This window comes from Pecten maximus, chromosome 10 (assembly GCF_902652985.1).
Source record: "Pecten maximus chromosome 10, xPecMax1.1, whole genome shotgun sequence".
In the NCBI taxonomy this organism is placed as follows: Eukaryota; Metazoa; Mollusca; class Bivalvia; order Pectinida; family Pectinidae; genus Pecten; species Pecten maximus.
This window is the reverse complement of record NC_047024.1, coordinates 12,159,235-12,181,990: the sequence shown is the minus strand read 5'-3', so window position 1 is coordinate 12,181,990 and position 22,756 is coordinate 12,159,235. Positions and strand designations below refer to the sequence as shown.

At 37.5% G+C, this 22,756-nt stretch overlaps 1 protein-coding gene across 2 annotated transcripts in view; it reads right to left on the bottom strand.

Moving 5' to 3' along the window:
• The window catches only part of LOC117335783 (cytochrome P450 3A29-like), an 83,516-nt gene that overhangs the window by 32,652 nt on the left and 28,108 nt on the right, over positions 1–22,756 (bottom strand). Inside the window, exons 1-6 of one of the 2 annotated variants that reach the window (XM_033895968.1) lie at positions 15,013–15,132; positions 13,853–13,949; positions 12,067–12,119; positions 11,733–11,832; positions 9,861–9,977; positions 7,540–7,631 (exon numbers count right to left, since the gene is read on the bottom strand). In XM_033895968.1, coding sequence (XP_033751859.1) covers positions 7,540–7,631; positions 9,861–9,977; positions 11,733–11,832; positions 12,067–12,119; positions 13,853–13,949; positions 15,013–15,083 — 530 coding nt within the window. In that variant the 5' untranslated portion in view covers positions 15,084–15,132. Of the gene's footprint in view, positions 1–7,539; positions 7,632–9,860; positions 9,978–11,732; positions 11,833–12,066; positions 12,120–13,852; positions 13,950–15,012; positions 15,133–22,756 lie in introns of those variants that run through there. The other variant, XM_033895969.1, reaches the window with a different exon arrangement.

Sequence of the window (22,756 nt, the reverse complement as noted above, 5' to 3'; positions counted from 1 at the left end):
ACCAATGACTAGTATGGTATGTACACTGTCACTTTCATCAGATCAATGACTAGTACGGTATGTACACTGTCACTTTAATCAGACCAATGACTAGTACGGTATGTACACTGTCACTTTCATCAGACCGATGACTAGTACAGTATGTACACTGTCACCTTCATCAGACTAATGCCTAGTACGGTATGTACACTGTCAATTCATGGGACCGACAACTAGTACAGTATGTACACTGTCACCTTCATCAGACCAATGACTAGTACGGTATGTACACTGTCACCTTCATCAGACCAATGACTAGTACGGTATGTACACTGTCACCTTCATCAGACCAATGACTAATACGGTATGTACACTGTCACTTTCATCAGATCAATGACTAGTACAGTATGTACACTGTCACCTTCATCAGACCAATGACTAGTACGGTATGTACACTGTCACCTTCATCACACCAATGACTAGTACGGTATGTACACTGTCACTTTCATCAGATCAATGACTAGTACAGTATGTTCACTGTCACCTTCATCAGACCAATGACTAGTACGGTATGTACACTGTCACTTTTATCAGACCGATGACTAGTACGGTATGTACACTGTCACTTTCATCAGACCAATGAATAGTACGGTATGTACACTGTCATCTTCATCAGACCGACGACTAGTACGGTATATACACTGTCACTTTCATCAGACCGATGACTAGTACAGTATGTACACTGTCATTTTCATCAGACCAATGACTAGTACGGTATGTACACTGTCACCTTCATCAGATCAATGACTAGTACAGTATGTACACTGTCACCTTCATCAGACCAATGACTAGTACGGTATGTACACTGTCACTTTCATCAAACCAATGACTAGTACGGTATGTACACTGTCACCTTCATCAGACCAATGACTAGTACGGTATGTACACTGTCACCTTCATCAGACCAATGACTAGTACGGTATGTACACTGTCACTTTCATCAGATCAATGACTAGTACGGTATGTACACTGTCACCTTCATCAGACCAATGACTAGTACGGTATGTACACTGTCACCTTCATCAGACCGATAACTAGTACGGTATGTACACTGTCACCTTCATCAGACCAATGACTAGTACGGTATGTACACTGTCACCTTCATCAGACCAATGACTAGTACGGTATGTACACTGTCACCTTCATCAGACCAATGACTAGTACGGTATGTACACTGTCACCTTCATCAGACCAATGACTAGTACGGTATGTACACTGTCACCTTCATCAGACCGATAACTAGTACGGTATGTACACTGTCACCTTCATCAGACCAATGACTAGTACGGTATGTACACTGTCACCTTCATCAGACCAATGACTAGTACGGTATGTACACTGTCACTTTTATCAGACCAAACACCGGTACGGTATTTACACTGTCACCTTCATCAGACCGATAACTAGTACGGTATGTACACTGTCACCTTCATCAGACCGATGACTAGTACGGGATGTACACTGTCACGTTCATCAGGCCAATGACTAGTACGGTATGTACACTGTCACTTTCATCAGACCGATAACTAGTACGGTATGTACACTGTCACGTTCATCAGACCAATGACTAGTACGGTATGTACACTGTCACCTTCATCAGACCAATGACCAGTACGGTATGTACACTGTCACCTTCATCAGACCAATGACTAGTACGGTATGTACACTGTCACTTTCATGAGACCAATGACTAGTACGGTATGTACACTGTCACTTTCCTCAGACCAATGACTAGTACGGTATGTACACTGTCACTTTCATCAGACCGATGACTAGTACGGTATGTACACTGTCACTTTCATCAGACCAATGACTAGTACGGTATGTACACTGTCACTTTCATCAGACCAAAGACCTGTACGGTATGTACACTGTCACCTTCATCAGACCGATAACTAGTACGGTATGTACACTGTCACCTTCATCAGACCAATGACTAGTACGGTATGTACACTGTCATCTTCATCAGACCAATGACTAGTACGGTATGTACACTGTCACTTTCATCAGACCAATGACTAGTACGGTATGTACACTGTCACTTTCATCAGACCGATGACTAGTATGGTATGTACACTGTCACTTTCATCAGACCAAAGACCGGTACGGTATGTACACTGTCACCTTCATCAGACCGATAACTAGTACGGTATGTACACTGTCACCTTCATCAGACCAATGACTAGTACGGTATGTACACTGTCACCTTCATCAGACCAATGACTAGTACGGTATGTACACTGTCACTTTCATCAGATCAATGACTAGTACGGTATGTACACTGTCACTTTAATCAGACCAATGACTAGTACGGTATGTACACTGTCACTTTCATCAGACCGATGACTAGTACAGTATGTACACTGTCACCTTCATCAGACTAATGCCTAGTACGGTATGTACACTGTCAATTCATGGGACCGACAACTAGTACAGTATGTACACTGTCACCTTCATCAGACCAATGACTAGTACGGTATGTACACTGTCACTTTCATCAGACCGATAACTAGTACGGTATGTACACTGTCACTTTCATCAGATCAATGACTAGTACGGTATGTACACTGTCACTTTAATCAGACCAATGACTAGTACGGTATGTACACTGTCACTTTCATCAGACCGATGACTAGTACAGTATGTACACTGTCACCTTCATCAGACTAATGCCTAGTACGGTATGTACACTGTCAATTCATGGGACCGACAACTAGTACAGTATGTACACTGTCACCTTCATCAGGCCAATGACTAGTACGGTATGTACACTGTCACTTTCATCAGACCGATAACTAGTACGGTATGTACACTGTCACGTTCATCAGACCAATGACTAGTACGGTATGTACACTGTCACCTTCATCAGACCAATGACCAGTACGGTATGTACACTGTCACCTTCATCAGACCAATGACTAGTACGGTATGTACACTGTCACTTTCATGAGACCAATGACTAGTACGGTATGTACACTGTCACTTTCCTCAGACCAATGACTAGTACGGTATGTACACTGTCACTTTCATCAGACCGATGACTAGTACGGTATGTACACTGTCACTTTCATCAGACCAATGACTAGTACGGTATGTACACTGTCACTTTCATCAGACCAAAGACCTGTACGGTATGTACACTGTCACCTTCATCAGACCGATAACTAGTACGGTATGTACACTGTCACCTTCATCAGACCAATGACTAGTACGGTATGTACACTGTCATCTTCATCAGACCAATGACTAGTACGGTATGTACACTGTCACTTTCATCAGACCAATGACTAGTACGGTATGTACACTGTCACTTTCATCAGACCGATGACTAGTATGGTATGTACACTGTCACTTTCATCAGACCAAAGACCGGTACGGTATGTACACTGTCACCTTCATCAGACCGATAACTAGTACGGTATGTACACTGTCACCTTCATCAGACCAATGACTAGTACGGTATGTACACTGTCACCTTCATCAGACCAATGACTAGTACGGTATGTACACTGTCACTTTCATCAGATCAATGACTAGTACGGTATGTACACTGTCACTTTAATCAGACCAATGACTAGTACGGTATGTACACTGTCACTTTCATCAGACCGATGACTAGTACAGTATGTACACTGTCACCTTCATCAGACTAATGCCTAGTACGGTATGTACACTGTCAATTCATGGGACCGACAACTAGTACAGTATGTACACTGTCACCTTCATCAGACCAATGACTAGTACGGTATGTACACTGTCACCTTCATCAGACCAATGACTAGTACGGTATGTACACTGTCACCTTCATCAGACCAATGACTAATACGGTATGTACACTGTCACTTTCATCAGATCAATTACTAGTACAGTATGTACACTGTCACCTTCATCAGACCAATGACTAGTACGGTATGTACACTGTCACCTTCATCACACCAATGACTAGTACGGTATGTACACTGTCACCTTCATCAGACCAATGACTAGTACGGTATGTACACTGTCACTTTAATCAGACCAATGACTAGTACGGTATGTACACTGTCACTTTCATCAGACCAATGACCAGTACGGTATGTACACCTTCATTAGACCAATGACTAGTACGGTATGTAGACTGTCATCTTCATCAGATCAAATACTAGTACGGTATGTACACTGTCACCTTCATCAGATCAATGACTAGTACGGTATGTACACTGTCACCTTCATCAGACCAATGACTTGTACGGTATGTACACTGTCACCTTCATCAGACCAATGACTAGTACGGTATATACACTGTCACCTTCATCAGACCAATGACTAGTACGGTATGTACACTGTCACTTTCATCAGACCGATGACTAGTACGGTATGTACACTATCACCTTCATCAGATCAATAACTAGTACGGTATGTACACTGTCACATTCATCAGACCAATGACTAGTACGGTAGGTACACTGTCATCTTCATCAGATCAATGACTAGTACGGTATGTACACTGTCACCTTCATCAGACCAATGACTAGTACGGTATGTACACTGTCATCTTCATCAGATCAATGACTAGTACAGTATGTGCACTGTCACCTTCATTAGACAGATGACTAGTACAGTATGTACACTGTCACTTTCATCAGACCAATGACTAGTACGGTATGTACACTGTCACCTTCATTAGACAGATGACTAGTACAGTATGAAGGTGCAAAACGTGTACGAGTTGTCTTGGAAACACGATCGATAGATCGATGTCGGCTATGCTGCAGTATGCAATAATATGTATTGTATAGTATTGTAATTGGACAGACTCGATTCTGCTACTTTTTGCCTTTTCACATCAACCTTCGCATCAGATACTAGGCGTACTGTGCACATTGCTTAACAGAGGAGATACAGAACAACAAGAACAGAAAAACATAGCTAGGGCAAAGAAAACAGGTAAATATCCGGAATGGGATCTCAAACGGGTACAAAGGGTGTCAAAATAAAGGGGAAAACAAACAATGACCCGCTAACTAAGGACAAGAACAAAACTAAAAGACAAGTGGTCATCCCGTAAATCAAAGGTATATCCGAAACCATCTAGAGGATATACCGCGGCCATGACCTAACTACATTCACTCAGCCACAAAAGACACACCGAATCATCCCTGTACACCCAAAGGATAAAACACAAAGGGAAAACGTCGCAGGATGCGTCTACAAAATCGGATGCGAAAACTGCGACGAATCGTATATTGGAGAGACGGGAAGGCGTTATGGGGTCAGCCTTGAGGAACACCGGAAAGATGCAGAATCCCAGTCAGGACAGAAATTTACCCATTCAGAGGAAAGCAGTCGGAGTCCCAGATAAATAAATCTGCTGTTTCAGACCACGCCAACAGGAACAACGTGATCGACAGGGGTAACTCCAGGGAAAGCAAGCTGTTGAATCGACAAATAAGAGAAGCCATCTGGAAACTGTGGGCTAGTGCTCAATCGAGATGAGTGGGTACATAGACTCTCGTACATTCATGGCCAAGTATTAAGCAAATAGAAGCAGGATGGAGTCATTTCGGTCCAATTACAAATAATATAGCATAATATTGTAAACTGTAGCAAAGCCGAAATCGACATCGATCGATCGATCGTGTTTCGAAGACAACTCGTACACGTTTTACACCTTTGTGTACACATGCTGTCCTGGTCATTTGTCTGATGAAGGTCACGTTTACATAACGCACTAGTCACATATAAACATTCATCGGTTGTGTAAAGACAAATTCTAACATACAAGTATTCCCTGTTGCAACCGTATCGTCGAAGGTCGGAAAAAAAGGAATGAAACAATTTTTTCTATATCTCTACCAAACTTATCACAGACGATAGAGGTCCACAAGCGACCTTAATTCGGTAACAGACGATGGATGTACACAAGCGGCCTTAATGTGGGAACAGACGATAGAGGTACACAAGCGGCCTTAATGCGGGAACAGACGATGGATGTACACAAGCGGCCTTAATATGGGAACAGACGATAGAGGTACACAAGCGGCCTTGATGCGGGAACAGACGATGGATGTACACAAGCGGCCTTAATGTGGGAACAGACGATGGATGTACACAAGCGGCCTTAATGCGGGAACAGACGATAGAGGTACACAAGCGGCCTTAATGCGGGAAAAGACGATGGAGGTACACAAGCGGCCTTAATGTGGGAACAGACGATGGATGTACACAAGCGGCCTTCATGCGGGAACAGACGATAGAGGTACACAAGCGGCCTTAATGCGGGAACAGACGATGGATGTACACAAGCGGCCTTAATGTGGGAACAGACGATGGATGTACACAAGCGGCCTTAATGCGGGAACAGACGATGGAGGTACCCAAGCGGCCTTAATTCGGTAACAGACGACGGATTTATCCTGCAACTGCCACCGCATTGTCGGAATACACCCACCGTATATATTTTTGCTTTATACGGCAGTGACGGAAAACAGCTGTATTTTGGAATCATAGCACGTGCGTCAGTTCGACTGACCTACTTCAAAATGAAACTACGTTTAAAAGGCGAACAAATTTCTGTCATTTTTGACACCGTTTCACTTCAAAATGATTATTTCTGATGATTATTTTTATGTCTGTTGCAGGATAAATAGAATACATGGTCAGTGTCTTAAAATATAGGCGAGCCACTTTTGTCTTTCTGTCCCGAGCCAATAATACAGCTTATATTTTAAGACACTGACTATGTATTCTCTATGTACACAAGCGGCCTTAATGTGGGAACAGACGATGGAGGTACACAAGCGGCCTTAATGAGGGAACAGACGATAGAGGTACACAAGCGGCCTTAATGAGGGAACAGACGATGGAGGTACACAAGCGGCCTTAATGAGGGAACAGACGATGGAGGTACACAAGCGGCCTTAATGAGGGAACAGACGATGGAGGTACACAAGCGGCCTTAATGAGGGAACAGACGATGGAGGTACACAAGCGGCCTTAATGAGGGAACAGACGATGGAGGTACACAAGCGGCCTTAATGTGGGAACAGACGATGGAGGTACACAAGCGGCCTTAATGTGGGAACAGACGATATAGGTACATAGACCTTATAGTGGTGGTATATGACAATGAAATTCAAATGCTATCACAATTCATGCTTTCCCGGTGTATAGTTAGTATCATTTTCATTTCAGTGCTGTTATATCACATATTATCGACTAATAGATCTTCTGGTCTTAAGTATACATGCATACGATACACATTCTAAATTAACACACATCCTAATTGTTATCCTACTTTATGAACATTAAGAGTGACAAAGAACAGTTATCACATTAATCGTACTGACATCACTCCTATACCCCCTACATTCAAATCTCAGATTGGAATTAAAGGGCGAATTATAAATTGAAATCGATATATGGTTGATATTGACATTTAAGAAGACTGCATAATAGAGAAAATCACACTGGTAAAGCTAATGTAACAGTGTGATGATTTAACTGAAATATAATACCCACTCGACAAAGTCCATAATCTCTTCTCCCCCCTTGACCTTCCTCCTCAGAGACTCCACCAGTGTGTCACTAGCGTGATCAACCATCCGGAACATCTGGTAAAACAGATTATTACCTCTCTGACATGTATGGTAACACAGATTATCCTCTCTCTGACACGTATGGTAAAAACAGATTATCATATCTCTGACATGTATGGTAAAACAGATTATCATATTTCTGACATGTATGGTAAAACAGATTATCATCTCTCTGACATGTATGGTAAAACAGATTATCATCTCTCTGACATGAATGGTAAAACAGATTATCGTCTCTCTGACATGTATGGTAAAACAGATTATCACCTCTCTGACATGTATGGTAAAACAGATTATCATCTTTCTGACATGTATGGAAAAACAGATTATCATCTCTCTGACACGTATGGTAAACCAGATTATCACCTCTCTGACATGTATGGTAAAACAGATTATCATCTCTGTGACAGGTATGGTAAAACAAATTATCACCTCTCTGACATGTTTATAGTAAAACAGATTATCATCTCTGTGACGTGTGGTAAAACAGATTATCATCTCTCTGACATGTATGGTAAAACAGATTATCATCTCTCTGACATGTATAGTAAAACAGATTATCATCTCTCTGACATGTATGGTAAAACAGATTATCATCTCTCTGACATGTACGGTAAAACAGATTATCACCTCTCTGACATGTATGGTAAAACAGATTATCATCTCTCTGACATGTATGGTAAAACAGATTATCATCTCTGAAATGTATGGTAAAACAGATTATCATCTCTTTGACATGTACGGTAACACAGATTATCATATCTCTGACATGTTTATAGTAAAACAGATTATCATCTCTCTGACATGTACGGTAAAACAGATTATCATCTCTCTGACATGTATGGTAAAACAGATTATCATCTCTGACATGTATGGTAAAACAGATTATCATCTCTCTGATATGTATGGTAAAACAGATTATCATATCTCTGACATGTATGGTAACACAGATTATCATATCTCTGACATGTTTATAGTAAAACAGATTATCATCTCTCTGACATGTATGGTAACACAGATTATCACCTCTCTGACATGTATGGTGACACAGATTATCCTCTCTCCGACATGTTTATAGTAAAACAGATTATCATCTCTCTGACATGTATGGTAAAACAGATTATCATCTCTCTGACATGTATGGTAAAACAGATTATCATCTCTCTGACATGTATGGTAACACAGATTATCCTCTGTCTGACATGTATGGTAACACAGATTATCATCTCTGTGACATGTATGGTAAAACAGATTATCATCTCTCTGACATGTATGGTAAAACAGATTATCATCTCTCTGACATGTATGGTAACACAGATTATCCTCTGTCTGACATGTATGGTAACACAGATTATCATATCTCTTATATGTATGGTAAAACAGATTATCATCTCTCTGACATGTATGGTAAAACAGATTATCATATCTCTGACATGTATGGTAACACAGATTATCATCTCTCTGACATGTATGGTAACACAGATTATCATATCTCTGACATGTATGGTAACACAGATTATCACCTCTCTGACATGTACGGTAAAACAGATTATCATATCTCTGACATGTATGGTAACACAGATTATCATCTCTCTGACATGTATGGTAACACAGATTATCATATCTCTGACATGTATGGTAACACAGATTATCACCTCTCTGACATGTACGGTAAAACAGATTATCATATCTCTGACATGTATGGTAACACAGATTATCATCTCTCAGTCATGTATGGTAAAACAGATTATCATATCTCTGACATGTATGGTAACACAGATTATCATCTCTCTGACATGTATGGTAAAACAGATTATCACCTCTCTGACAAGAATGGTAAAACAGATTATCGTCTCTCTGACATGTATGGTAACACAGATTATCACCTCTCTGACATGTATGGTAAAACAGATTATCATCTCTCTGACATGTATGATAACACTATATATACTTCCTCGTTCGTATTTAAGGTTATTCAATATTTTTCAATACTAAACCGGTAATTGAAATTTGAATATTGCAGGGAACAATGTTTCAAGGTCGAAAGAATTGATAGTATATTTTACACGATTCAAATCTTTCCAAAGACTTCGTTTTGAAGACACATAGAAAACATACTTCTGGAACACCCGGTAAGAATGATTTAAAGGAATAAAACATATACAATAATTGACGCTTTACCCTCCTAAAACACCTGGTAAGAAAGATTTAACGGACTATATCGATGTTATTATAGACGCTTACCTTACGCAGTTTTACAGAGGAAAATGCGGGAGTTATCTTATTCCGGACGTGTTTCCAGTGATCGCCTTTTAAGTTATTGAGAGAAGTTTCCATGTCACCATTGAAGCCTCTAAATGACTAATAAACAAGAAAAGTAAAATTAATTGTACGTCGGAATGTGAACACGGAAGTCTGTATAAATAAACACGTGTGGCAGGTATCGATTTAGGATACGTACACTGTATAAATAAACACGTGTGAAAGGTATCGATTAGGATACATACACTTTATAAACAAACACGTGTGACAGGTATCGATTTAGGATACGTACACTGTATAAATAAACACGTGTGACAGGTATCGATTTAGGATACGTACACTGTATAAACAAACACGTGTGACAGGTATCGATTTAGGATACGTACACTGTATAAATAAACACGTGTGGCAGGTATCGATTTAGGATACGTACACTGTATAAATAAACACGTGTGACAGGTATCGATGAGGATACATACGCTTTATAAACAAACACGTGTGACAGGTATCGATTTAGGATACGTACACTGTATGAATAAACACGTGTGGCAGATATCGATTTAGGATACGTACACTGTATAAATAAACACGTGTGACAGGTATCGATTTAGGATACATACACTGTATAAATAAACACGTGTGACAGGTATCGATTTAGGATACGTACACTGTATGAATAAACACGTGTGGCAGATATCGATTTAGGATACGTACACTGTATAAATAAACACGTGTGACAGGTATCGATTTAGGATACATACACTGTATAAATAAACACGTGTGACAGGTATCGATTTAGGATAGATACACTGTATAAATAAACACGTGTGACAGGTATACCGATTTAGGATACGTACACTGTATAAATAAACACGTGTGACAGGTATCGATTTAGGATACATACACTGTATAAATAAACACGTGTGACAGGTATCGATTTAGGATACGTACACTGTATAAATAAACACGTGTGATAGGTATCGATTTAGGACACATGTGTACAGGTATCGATTTAGGATACGTACACTGTATAAATAAACACGTGTGACATGTATCGATTTAGGATACGTACACTGTATAAATAAACACGTGGGACAGGTATCGATTTAGGATACATACACTGTATAAATAAACACGTGGGACAGGTATCGATTTAGGATACGTACACTGTATAAATAAACACGTGGGACAGGTATCGATTTAGAATACGTACACTGTATAAATAAACACGTGTGACAGGTATCGATTTAGGATACGTACACTGTATAAATAAACACGTGGGACAGGTATCGATTTAGGATACGTACACTGTATAAATAAACACGTGTGGCAGGTATCGATTTAGGATACGTACACTGTATAAATAAACACGTGGGACAGGTATACCGATTTAGGATACGTACACTATAAATAAACACGTGGGACAGGTATCGATTTAGGATACATACACTGTAAATTTCTTACACAGAAACGTCCAGTTCGGAATTTCAATGTTATTAACAATTAATTGGTTAGGGGGAAGTTCGTGTTATTGTGTATGTACTTTGATGATCGATGGTGTACAAGGAAAAGTATACCAAGAAAGCTGCTAGTTTGCAACAAAGAATGTCGGTTTTGTTCTGAGGCGCATTTCGCATTTTTGAATATTAGCGAAATCACATCAGCAGCCATTAGAAAATCATTTGCAGACTTCATATATCCCATTAAAAAAGAAGAGAAATAGCACCAATCACTCATTGAGTAAGTAGGCACGAAGGTTATGGCTAATCCACCTTTTAAAAGCCTTGCCTTGATTCATATACTAAATTGTACACGTTGATGTAATAAATGTAATATTGTTGGTTTCATTCTTACCACTCGGTCCGGGAAGTTTACAAAATCCTTTACAAGAATTTGTCTGAGCATTTCCTTGTCCCCGATTACGAGCGTTTGGGGTGTTAGTCCGCCATAATACCTAGAAAGTAAAAATCAGTCAAAATAACATGGTATTTACTGGAAATATGAATGTGGTAATACGATCATAAGGTCATGTAGAAAGATCCCAGAGGGCATTATGAATTCTTAAACATAATATTATTTACACCAAGTAAATGGAGTGTCATTTATATAAGACTAACGCGGGAATTATTTAAGTGAAACAGTTATAGTTTTGTTTCTGAAATGACTAAATGAATGTTTTCATACATACCCGAAAACCTTTCCATATTTCTCAAAGCATTCTTTTTGAAATACATGGACTCCCTGCAACACAAACATCAATTATTTGAATACAGGTGTTTCAGCTTTATTTCTGGTTTATATCAATCAGATATCAATATCGTCTCTAGATTTATCCAGGCTACCTTTGACCAGTCAATTTACGTGATGAATAAAGTGTTACGCGTGTTCATGTTAGACCGTAATGTAGACAGACAAGATAAATAACAAATATGGAAAGGTTTGTTTGATAGATCAAGTAGTTCTGTTGTCAGCACACTATTTCTCATTTTGATGACGTAGCTATATTATCTTTGTAACTTTCCCAAGGTTTTCATATAAATAAACACTTTTGTTGGCCTCGTTTTATCAATTACGAACTTCGATTTCGTGTCCGAAATAACACTTTCTCTTTAAAAACACAACAAAAAACAATACGGAATATAATGAAAGAGATCACCACGACATGTTAAACTTTCAGCAGTCAAGAAGCTTCAAACTCGTGAAAATATCGATTTTCTGTCATTCTCGTGAAATATATGTTATATTGATTTAAACATATTTTATTTGTATCAATATATACAAGAGGATTGGGCACAAGTTTTCAAACTTATATGAAGCCCTTTCCTAATTATCATGATTTTTTTTACAATTTTTATACAAGATGACATGACATTTGAAATATTAACAATTATATTTGGGGGGAGAGAGAGAGAGAGAGAGAGAGAGAGAGAGAGAGAGAGAGAGAGACTGAGAGAGAGAGAAACAGAGAGACAGAGAGACAGGGAGACAGAGAGAGAGGTATTACGATTCGAATTTATTCAAATATTCAAATGATAGATTTAGTTTAATTATTTACTAAGCAAGCAAACAAATCCGATTTCGATAGCAGAAGATTAAACTGTTAGCTGCACAAAAACACAGTGCTATTTCTAATGTTCGTTATATCCTGTTCCATGGTAAGCTTTCTCCGTTCGATCCATTGCCTTCTGGAAAAAATATTCGTTTCTCTTGCGCTATCGGAATCGGAAGAGACTTTATAAATACATTTTTTTAACTGTCAATATATATATGTATGTATGTTATATTCAACGGGGAACCATTCAATGATGTGTTAGATGCCTATTTGACATGGTTGGTGGTCACCATCTCTGACTTTTTTTTCGGCATAGCCGTATAATATTCTTTTGGCCCCGGATATGACGCGGCAGGTGGCGTTACTGGTCAAGATGAAGTATGTGATTGGTCAATGTAGCGGTAAATGCAAAATGCAGATATGCAGTTAAAGAAGAAACAAAATTAAGACTGAATGCAAGCTGAATAAGTGGATGTATCTATTCATGGTGAAAAGCATTAATTAGTTAGTTCGTTAATGTATTTCACCAGCGGTTTTACATTATAACCACCAGCATTAAAACTATGCCGTTTATCTTTATTAAAGTTATTTCTTGTTTTACATTACCTTGATATAACGTAACTTTTCGTTGCGGGTATCTATATTGTCAATAAACATTTGATCTTCTTCCAAATGAATTAGACGTTATCGATTTTGAGTAAAAACAGGTGTGATTTCTTGTACACATTTCACATACTCATGTTGGATTTTAAAATAATTACAAATAACAGGAGATATGTCACAACAGTAACCAAATAAAGTCACTAATCCACCAATTTAAATATCAGCTTCTGAACACGAGGGGCCTTACGATTATATTATAAGGAAATAATGCAGGAAGCAATAGGTTTCTATATAGAAACAATGTGAGTCTTCTCAATACCTTCTTACTGATCTCTGAGAGACTACCAATGATTGGCGAGGGTGCTGGTCCTGGAATGTTGAGCTTCTTAAAGGTCCCATGGTGACGACTCATCAAACTGAAACCAAAGGGGAACTGTAGCGAAATGGACGGCAAATAATATTATATGGTACAGCGAATGTGTACCACAATGGCCGAGCAAAGTCAACAAATATTATTGTACATTTTATACCATAATAGCTGAGCAAAGCCAACAAATATGATTTTATACCACACTGCCTGAGCAAAGCGAACAAAAATGATTTTATACCACATTAAATACCACAGAATTATATTTGATGCAAATGTCAATGTTCAACATCAACCTTCAGTCATTTCATTGTTCAGACAGATGGCAGATGTATACTAAAACCAGAGATAATTGGTCATGTGAACACATGGATCTTATATAGATCATTTACCTGTACTGGGAGATGGTCTATAACTGTAAGGTAACGTCGTCTGCATATTGATGTTTAATAAACCAACAGGCATTTCATATAATATCGTTAGACTGAAGGTACTTTGTAAAATAAGTTACAATTATTAACATTATAAATGTAACCCAACTCACACAAACACAATACTTCAAATATTTTGACAAAAAAAAAGAAATTTTAACCCATAATGTGACCCGGAGATAACAAATAAATAGCCCCGCGCATCATGACATTGAGCTTTCTGCATCCGTCAATTTTGCTTGGATATATTACTTAGCAAATAATATTTTATGATATTTTACGAGTAAGGCATTACCACATTTTGACTTGTAAAAACACAGATGGTAGTATACACAGTCCTATACTTACTCTATCAGACCCAGCCATATAAATAATAAATCCCAATACCTCCATGGTGTCAGTTCACATGTACTAACCCTACCAAATACATATCTGTACGTCAAACGTAGATATGCTCATGTAGATATGGCAACATCTAGAACGATGTGTGCGCGAGTGTTTATATAAATTCAGTTACATTTTTACTCAACAATCTGTTTAGCCTTAAAGGACTTTACTTATATTCTTCATGTGTCCACACACCTCTGCTCTTGGTCATTCTGCACATGTACATACACTTAGTATGTGTGTTGGCACATATGATCCGAAACCCGTCACCTTTCCAACATTTTCTTTACTTACTATGTATATAGGGCCATCACGACAAGGATCAGCACCAGCCATAGAGGAACAGTAAATCCCAGAACCTCCATGTTGTCCCCACAAGTATTTTCCCCTGACTCGCCTGATAACGTCTTTGTATGACACAGACACCGACTGAGATATATATATTTATATATATTCCGTTATCAGTATACGTGTGGGTTTTATCTGACAGGCGATTTCATCACGACTAGTAATATTGCTTTACCGACATTGCACCAGGTAAATCAATCTAAGGGTCATTCATATCTGTCCCCTAAATAACAGTTGCTTGTATCATAGCAATTAGCTTAAAATCAAATTCCAAACAGGTCTTGTTGATGAGGTACTGCAGTAGGTATTTAACCAAACTGAAAACTGTTTATATTCCATTGCAAATGTATACTGTACCCGTTATGGACCCCAGGTTACCTAACACTTTTACAATCCAAGGACATGCTATCTGTGTATTCCACCTATACATTGCCCAATATTAGCAAATCCAATGGCAAAATTTATTTCCTTTAAAAAAATCCAGAGCAATTTCTGGAACTAGCATCATTATAAAAATTAAGCAAGTTGTCTATCCATTTGTCTGACAGGTACTGCTAGCAATATCTGATCTGATCATTGCTTATGAATACCAAAATATCATTGATACGTTTACCTACCCCTCTAAAGTGGTCTGTTGTTACATAAGGTAGTACTCCAACAATGTTAGAGGTTTTACACGGCCAGATACTTGACAGGCGCCGTGTAACGCAGCAAAACCATATTCGATAGAAAAAGAGCCGACCAGCGGCCTCTTATGTTATAGGAGTACATAAGGTAGGTGAGTACGCAATATGGATAGTTAAAATCTGAAATGTATTTTTAGAATTCAAGCACAAGAGTGCCTTTGTTAATAGCATATGATTATTCACAGAAAAGTATAATTTCGTACCTGCTTCCTGTTTCATGAAGTAAAAAGATTGAGTACTAGGCCTACTGTTTTTGTTTTCTTTTGTAGTTTGACAGTCCTCATGATTCACCACTCGCCATGGCTTTCTTCCTTGTCATTGCTTTGCAGGATTGGCGGAATTTCTAAACACCTAAAATGCTTTAAATTTTTCTAACCACCAACAAGTGACTGATCCTTTTCTCTGTTGCCCAAATAGGTAATATATGCTAGGATCAATAAATCCTCTTTTTTTCTTTCTTTTTTAAAATTTTTATTATTATGTTTTTTTTTGGAAGTCAATTAAAATTAAAAAAAAAAATGTATTGTTTGTTCTATTTGATAAACACCTTGCAGTGAAACGATTCTACCATTTATACTTGATCAGCTTAATGTTTTAATAACCATATCCATACACGTGCCGTTCATTTGAAACGTAAAATTGAAAATCTTGACATTTACTTTAATGCGTTACTTTTGCACCTTGCCATCGAGATTTTGACACCTTTTTAAACCTATTTAGAATTTCCTCTGTCGCAACCTTCTGGGTAACATGTAAGTCCTTAACATCAATATCAACTCATATAGAATAACATATCTATATATTTACACTTGCAAAGTTTTGTCACTATATAACAATACCAGACCGATTTGTTTACCATTCTTGCATGGAAACATTGACCTTTGAACTTGCGTATGAAAATATGACAGGGTACAGGAACTACTTTCGCCAAGAACATGGCTTTGTTTACCTTTATAATTTAAGTTACAAAGGGCCATTTTTTTTATTTGAAATCTAACATGTTTGACAATATCAAATATGATAATCTATCAAAATGTTTTTATTATTTATGTTAATATCATAATAAAAAACAGAACTATTTTTCACCGCGGAAAAAAAGTCTCAATTTGTTGTGAAGCGTCACCATTGGCTGTTCTAATAATTGACTCCTCCCACTGTGTCCGACATTTATATGATTTTTTTTATTTACAAAGAAAAAATATTGTAATCACAAAGACTTATAGAAACAACATCCTAGCGCGCCCCATAGAATATATTCTTAGAGAAATTGCTCCATAAAAGCATGGTTAACATAAAAGTGAAATCCAATCCCTATATAGTGCAGTTTGATTTATCTTGACTCTGTATTTGATTCTCAATTTGTATTGAAATACGGTAATATCTCGTATGACCTTACCAGTAAAACATGAAACTCGGATCGATCTAACAACCGTACTCTCAGAATGATGTCAAAATCGACGACGACCTGAGATTACAGCCTGGACCCATATGTGACTCTGTATATATAACGTATCTGTGTACTGATAACATACCGTAAATGTCCTGATTATCTGTACAACAGCTAAACGTTTTTGTGGCATTTCTTAGTATCTTAGTATCCTACTTCATCACCTTCATTAGATAATTAATGAATTAAATTACAGACAAAACAAAAAGGTCAATGCAATCATTGTAAATCACTGCTATTTTGTATGACTTATTTTCGCGGTAATAGGCGAGGAGACTCAACCCCGAATTCAAATCCTTCGCGATTGTTTATACGAAAATATCATCTTTGGACAGCGACTAAGCTATCGGTCACCGATAAGGAGTCTTACAGAGCCCAAGACCCCAATGGCTCATCATTCGCTAATGTAAAGCCAATCAACTTACGTGCTCGCAAATATATCTAAAGACCTACATTTATGTTGTCAAAAAGTATTCACGAAATCTACGCGACCTACAGTGATGCTGATAGGATATTCTCGTTCTCCATCGAGCTGTGGTCCCCACAATGTCATCTATTTGCCAGTTAATCCAGGACGATGCCATTTTTGTTACCCCCTTGCCGTCAACACCACATTTGAAATGCTAGGATACGAATAGAAGGGAATACTAAAGACATATATAGGGATAAATACGTCTCTTATCCAGAAAATAATCCCAGTCCAGATCAGACCGAAAAATACTAAAATTATACTGAGGTGTTTTAATGAAAAGGAAAAAGAATATCAAACCCTTAACTTTCAGAGGAACTTATACCCGTTCGAAATACATACACTTTAATTCATACGAGGTAAGGCAAACATTCTACATCTCCAGGTCTATGCAGTGTTTACTTTGTGTGAAAATGTTATATACAAACGACGTAAGGAAATGATCACCGAACTGAAACGACCCACCAACTGAAAAATCGTCTATAGGTAGCTATTCTGTGTGTATCACAAGGCATACTATAACAAATAGCCTGGTCGGTCTGATTGGATCAAGGAAGTACTACAACAAATAGCCTGGTCTGTCTGTCTTGTCTTAGTGGATCAAGGCATACTATAACAAATAGCCTGATCGGTCTGTCTTGTCTGATTGGATCAAGGCAGTACTATACCAAATAGCCTGGTATGTCTGTCTTGTCTGATTGGTTCAAGGCAGGACTATAACAAATAGCCTGGTCGGTCTGTCTTGTCTGATTGGATCAAGGCAGTACTATAATAAATAGCCTGGTCGGTCTGTCTTGTCTGATTGGATCAAGGCAGTACTATAATAAATAGCTTGGTCGGTCTGTCTTGTCTGATTGGATCAAGGCAGTACTATAATAAATAGCCTGGTCTGTCTGTCTTGTCTGATTGGATCAAGGCAGTACTATAATAAATAGCCTGGTCTGTCTGTCTTGTCTTAGTAAATCAAGGCATACTATAACAAATAGCCTGATCGGTCTGTCTTGTCTGATTGGATCAAGGCAGTACTGTAACAAATAGCCTGGTCGGTCTGTCTTGTCTGATTGGTTCAAGGCAGTACTATAACAAATAGCCTGGTCGGTCTGTCTTGTCTGATTGGATCAAGGCAGTACTATAATAAATAGCCTGGTCGGTCTGTCTTGTCTGATTGGATCAAGGCAGTACTATAATAAATAGCCTGGTCGGTCTGTCTTGTCAGATTGGATCAAGGCATACTATAACAAATAGCCTGGTCGGTCTGTCTTGTCTGATTGGATCAAGGCATACTATAACAAATAGCCTGGTCGGTCTGTCTTGTCTGATTGGATCAAGTCCGTGCTATAACAAATAGCCTGGTCGGTCTGTCTTGTCTGATTGGATCAAGGCAGTAATTATTTATCCTTTTTTTATGATTTGTGTGCGTTTTTTTTTTTATATTTTTCAAACAATAAGTTGTTGTAAAAACAAGCTAAGATTACGCTTTACATGAGAGAATAATATCAATACTGAAATGTTTGTTATCATTGTCGTCAAGAATTATAAGCGATGTAAAATACACCTATTCTTGTCTTAGTTCGGCGTTGATGACACGAAGATGAATGAGTTGAAATCAGCAACTGTTACCCTTTCAACCCCAACGGAACGTTAATTCATCATTAAAAGTTATAATAGTCAGTAGGGTGAAAGGATTAATATTTGAGCAAACTACACACACCTTTTTACATATGTAATTTTTTAATGTTAAGTAATATATGGGAATATAAGGATTAAAAGTCTGCCCCATCAAAATATGTCAATCTGGTGGAGGAAGTTGAAATGAAATAACTCTGATGTTAGAATGACCAACAATGTGAGTTGTTGATTGTGATTTCTTCTCTTCTTTCGTGGATTTAAATTCATGATGTTTTAGAGAAATCTGGAGATGATATTTATCAAACGGAGTACCAACCCAATCATTGAACGATATGTTAATGTGTTGACACTATGTACCCAATACGACCCTTCAATGCACCATAGCATGTGTCTGTGATGAAGGTATACCTTAATAATTATGAAAATATAAAAACGAGAGAAAGTCAGCGTTTAAATGAAGCTATGTCATGTTTTATAGTACGCCATGTAAATTACATCTCCATACATTTAACTGGGTCACTCTATAGCATCTATAGGCAATGACGTAACTACTCTAAAGCGTATCCACGCAAGTAGCGTCATTAATCGACTACAATGACCTGGTTATAGTGAAACTGACTGACAGTAAATATCAAATTCTAACGCTATAACTAATTAAAAAGAGAAAATAAAACCGGCACTACCACACTTGAATACCTATGTTGTATCATTACAAAGCGTTCTTTAGTAAATGCTTGTTCTAGTAACACCAACGTATTACATGCTTATTTACTAATATACGATAAGCCCATGGGATTATTCGCACAAACAATATTTTACAACGTTTTAGCCATTTTACTATATAGTAAATGTTTCGTCTTTTGTATCTGTAATGTCACCGATTTTTGTATATCTATGTCCTTATAAAGGGTGGATTACCTTGATAATTGAACAATGGACAATTTACTTTCATACTGTTGAGATTTGTGGCCTCTGTATCCCCTAAAACTCTTATAAAGAGTTTATCAATCTGCTGAGTATATATTTTAATCCCACCAATTGTTGATTATTGCTGCCAATATTCATCAGAATAAGACTTAAGTTGTGTATAAGCTGAAGTTATGCTGCAAATGCACAATGTGTCCTCGGGCCCCTGGGGTAGGGCTTCACAAGATTACCTGGTATATGCTCGCAGCATCATCTACCAGGGATCATTGCTACCTTGTTTGATTAAAATTAGACTAGTGGTCCCATGCACGATGTTTATTAGATCTAAAAATACACAAGGTAACCTTTTGTGGGCCGCCCTTAGGCCAACGGGGTTCTGAACGGTCAGCAACTTGCCAAATATCGATTATAATCCCAATGCGGGTCATGATTACTGCTGTAAAGTGTTTGGTCATTTTTCTAAAGTATTTGCGACAAAAATATATAAGACTTAGTTTTTCAGTTTTTGATATCTTATCTGTTTTTAACCTGACACTTACTAACAGAAACTTATTGCAGCTGTGATAAAGTTTTGAACACTGGCGAACAATTCCTTATTTTTCTTTCAGAGAGAGATTCCCATCCCCAAATAGCATCATCCTTTCAGAAAGGTCATCATGTATACATGATTAGATAAAAGTTAGTTAATTGAAGACAATAACATAATTAACTTTAATTTGCTTTAATGTCTCTCCTACAAACAACCGATCTCTCTGCGTTTTGGTAGGTTTTCGTTGAACATCATTTTTATTCAATTGTTTTTACAACCTGAAAGGGGAAAATGAGGTAGCTCTATCCTTCTTTTTCTCCTTGTATCTAGAGTTTTCAAAATTCCCTGCATAAAGGCGTTTCCTTTGTTTTTGTTAGTATCATTCGGATGTGAGAGTTATGCTGCTTAAAAGCGGATATCAACAGGGAGTCCTTCTGACAATTAAGATAAACTTGAGGCTGTTTTTTTCATTCATTATGAGCAAAAACGTCTCGATACCGAGTTTTACAGTTCGCTCAACTTTGCGAAGGAATCACAGTTCTTTATAAAATCATCCGATAAATGTTGCAATATGAATTTTAACTGCTTCTGAGTTAGACTGTACTTGTCTCAGTCCGATTATTCCTATAAATCAGTTATTTTGTAGTTTAAACTGCACTATAATAGTCAATGCCCTTGAAGGCCCACCGTATTGAAAAGATCATTCCCTAACAGGTACACGACAGTGGTTGTGATATCGCCTTTTGTTGTGTCCTTATTCGTTATTACAGGATAATACTCCCAGGTACAATAATGTAGTTACATGTAACCCACGACATATTATAAGACAATGCGATGTAGTTGCACACTTACATACACTTATAATTAATTCACACTTTTTAATTTGCTTTTCTGGTATAACTTACAAAATTTACAGAACTGCATTTATACTTTGAAATAATTTCATATTTGACACACAATGGAGTTAGAATAAGCATCGTAAGTGTGTTTTGCAAGGTACAAATCAAGATACCTTATGATTGAAGCTTCATATCAAAATCCTTCTATAAATATAGCCTTAGATTGATGACAAAAATATTCTATTTTAGAAACATTAAACTTTATAAATGCATGCAATAATATTTTGTTCAGTGCAAACCTAAATGTGATCTTTCAATAAAAGATGGAAGCAAAAAACATTATGACCACTGCAGCAATGAAAATGACTGATTGTGTTAAACATTTTTGCATAAGCAGTAATAGTAACATTGCCATTACTAATGTTACTGTACTAAAATCTAACGTTTTTTAGAATGCAAAACTTTATTATCATGTCACAACATCTATTTATATACTTGAGCTCTGTTGAAATCATTTGACAGCATACGCCATTGTTTTGATAGTTTTAGGAAAAGTGATCCCCTTTCGTACACACTAAGTATGTCATATCACATGTCCTTGGGATCTTTTAACTTTTTCTTCAAGGCTGCTACATATAGCACCTAGTTTTTTGTCAAATTGGTTCTAGCACAATATTCCATTGTTCCTGTTAGGTGTCCTTTGTACTATAATTATAGGGACAAGTGGTGATGACAAAGAGAATCAAATTGGGACAATTCATTATCCTTAGTAACAAATGTCTAACTTTGATTTAAGATCTACACAAAATGCCTAGCATGTAGTCGTTATGTGTGTGTTTATGAGCTGTATTGTTTTACTTATTTGTCATGTATACACTGTATATGATACACTGATAAACTTAAGATTTTATAATATCATAATATTGAATAGATCTCTGTTAGTGAAATTCTAATAAATAACAATTGGCACATTATATAAACGGCTTATCTCATTAATCAGTACGTGTTTCTTTCTAAGTACATGTATGTGTTTATCTAATCCGAGTGTTTGCAATTTTTTATCGATCTTTAATAATCGTGTATGGGCGGACTAAAATCCTAACTTACTTCTGTATCATATGATATGAGTTTCATATTACATGATGCTATTTTTTCATTATATTT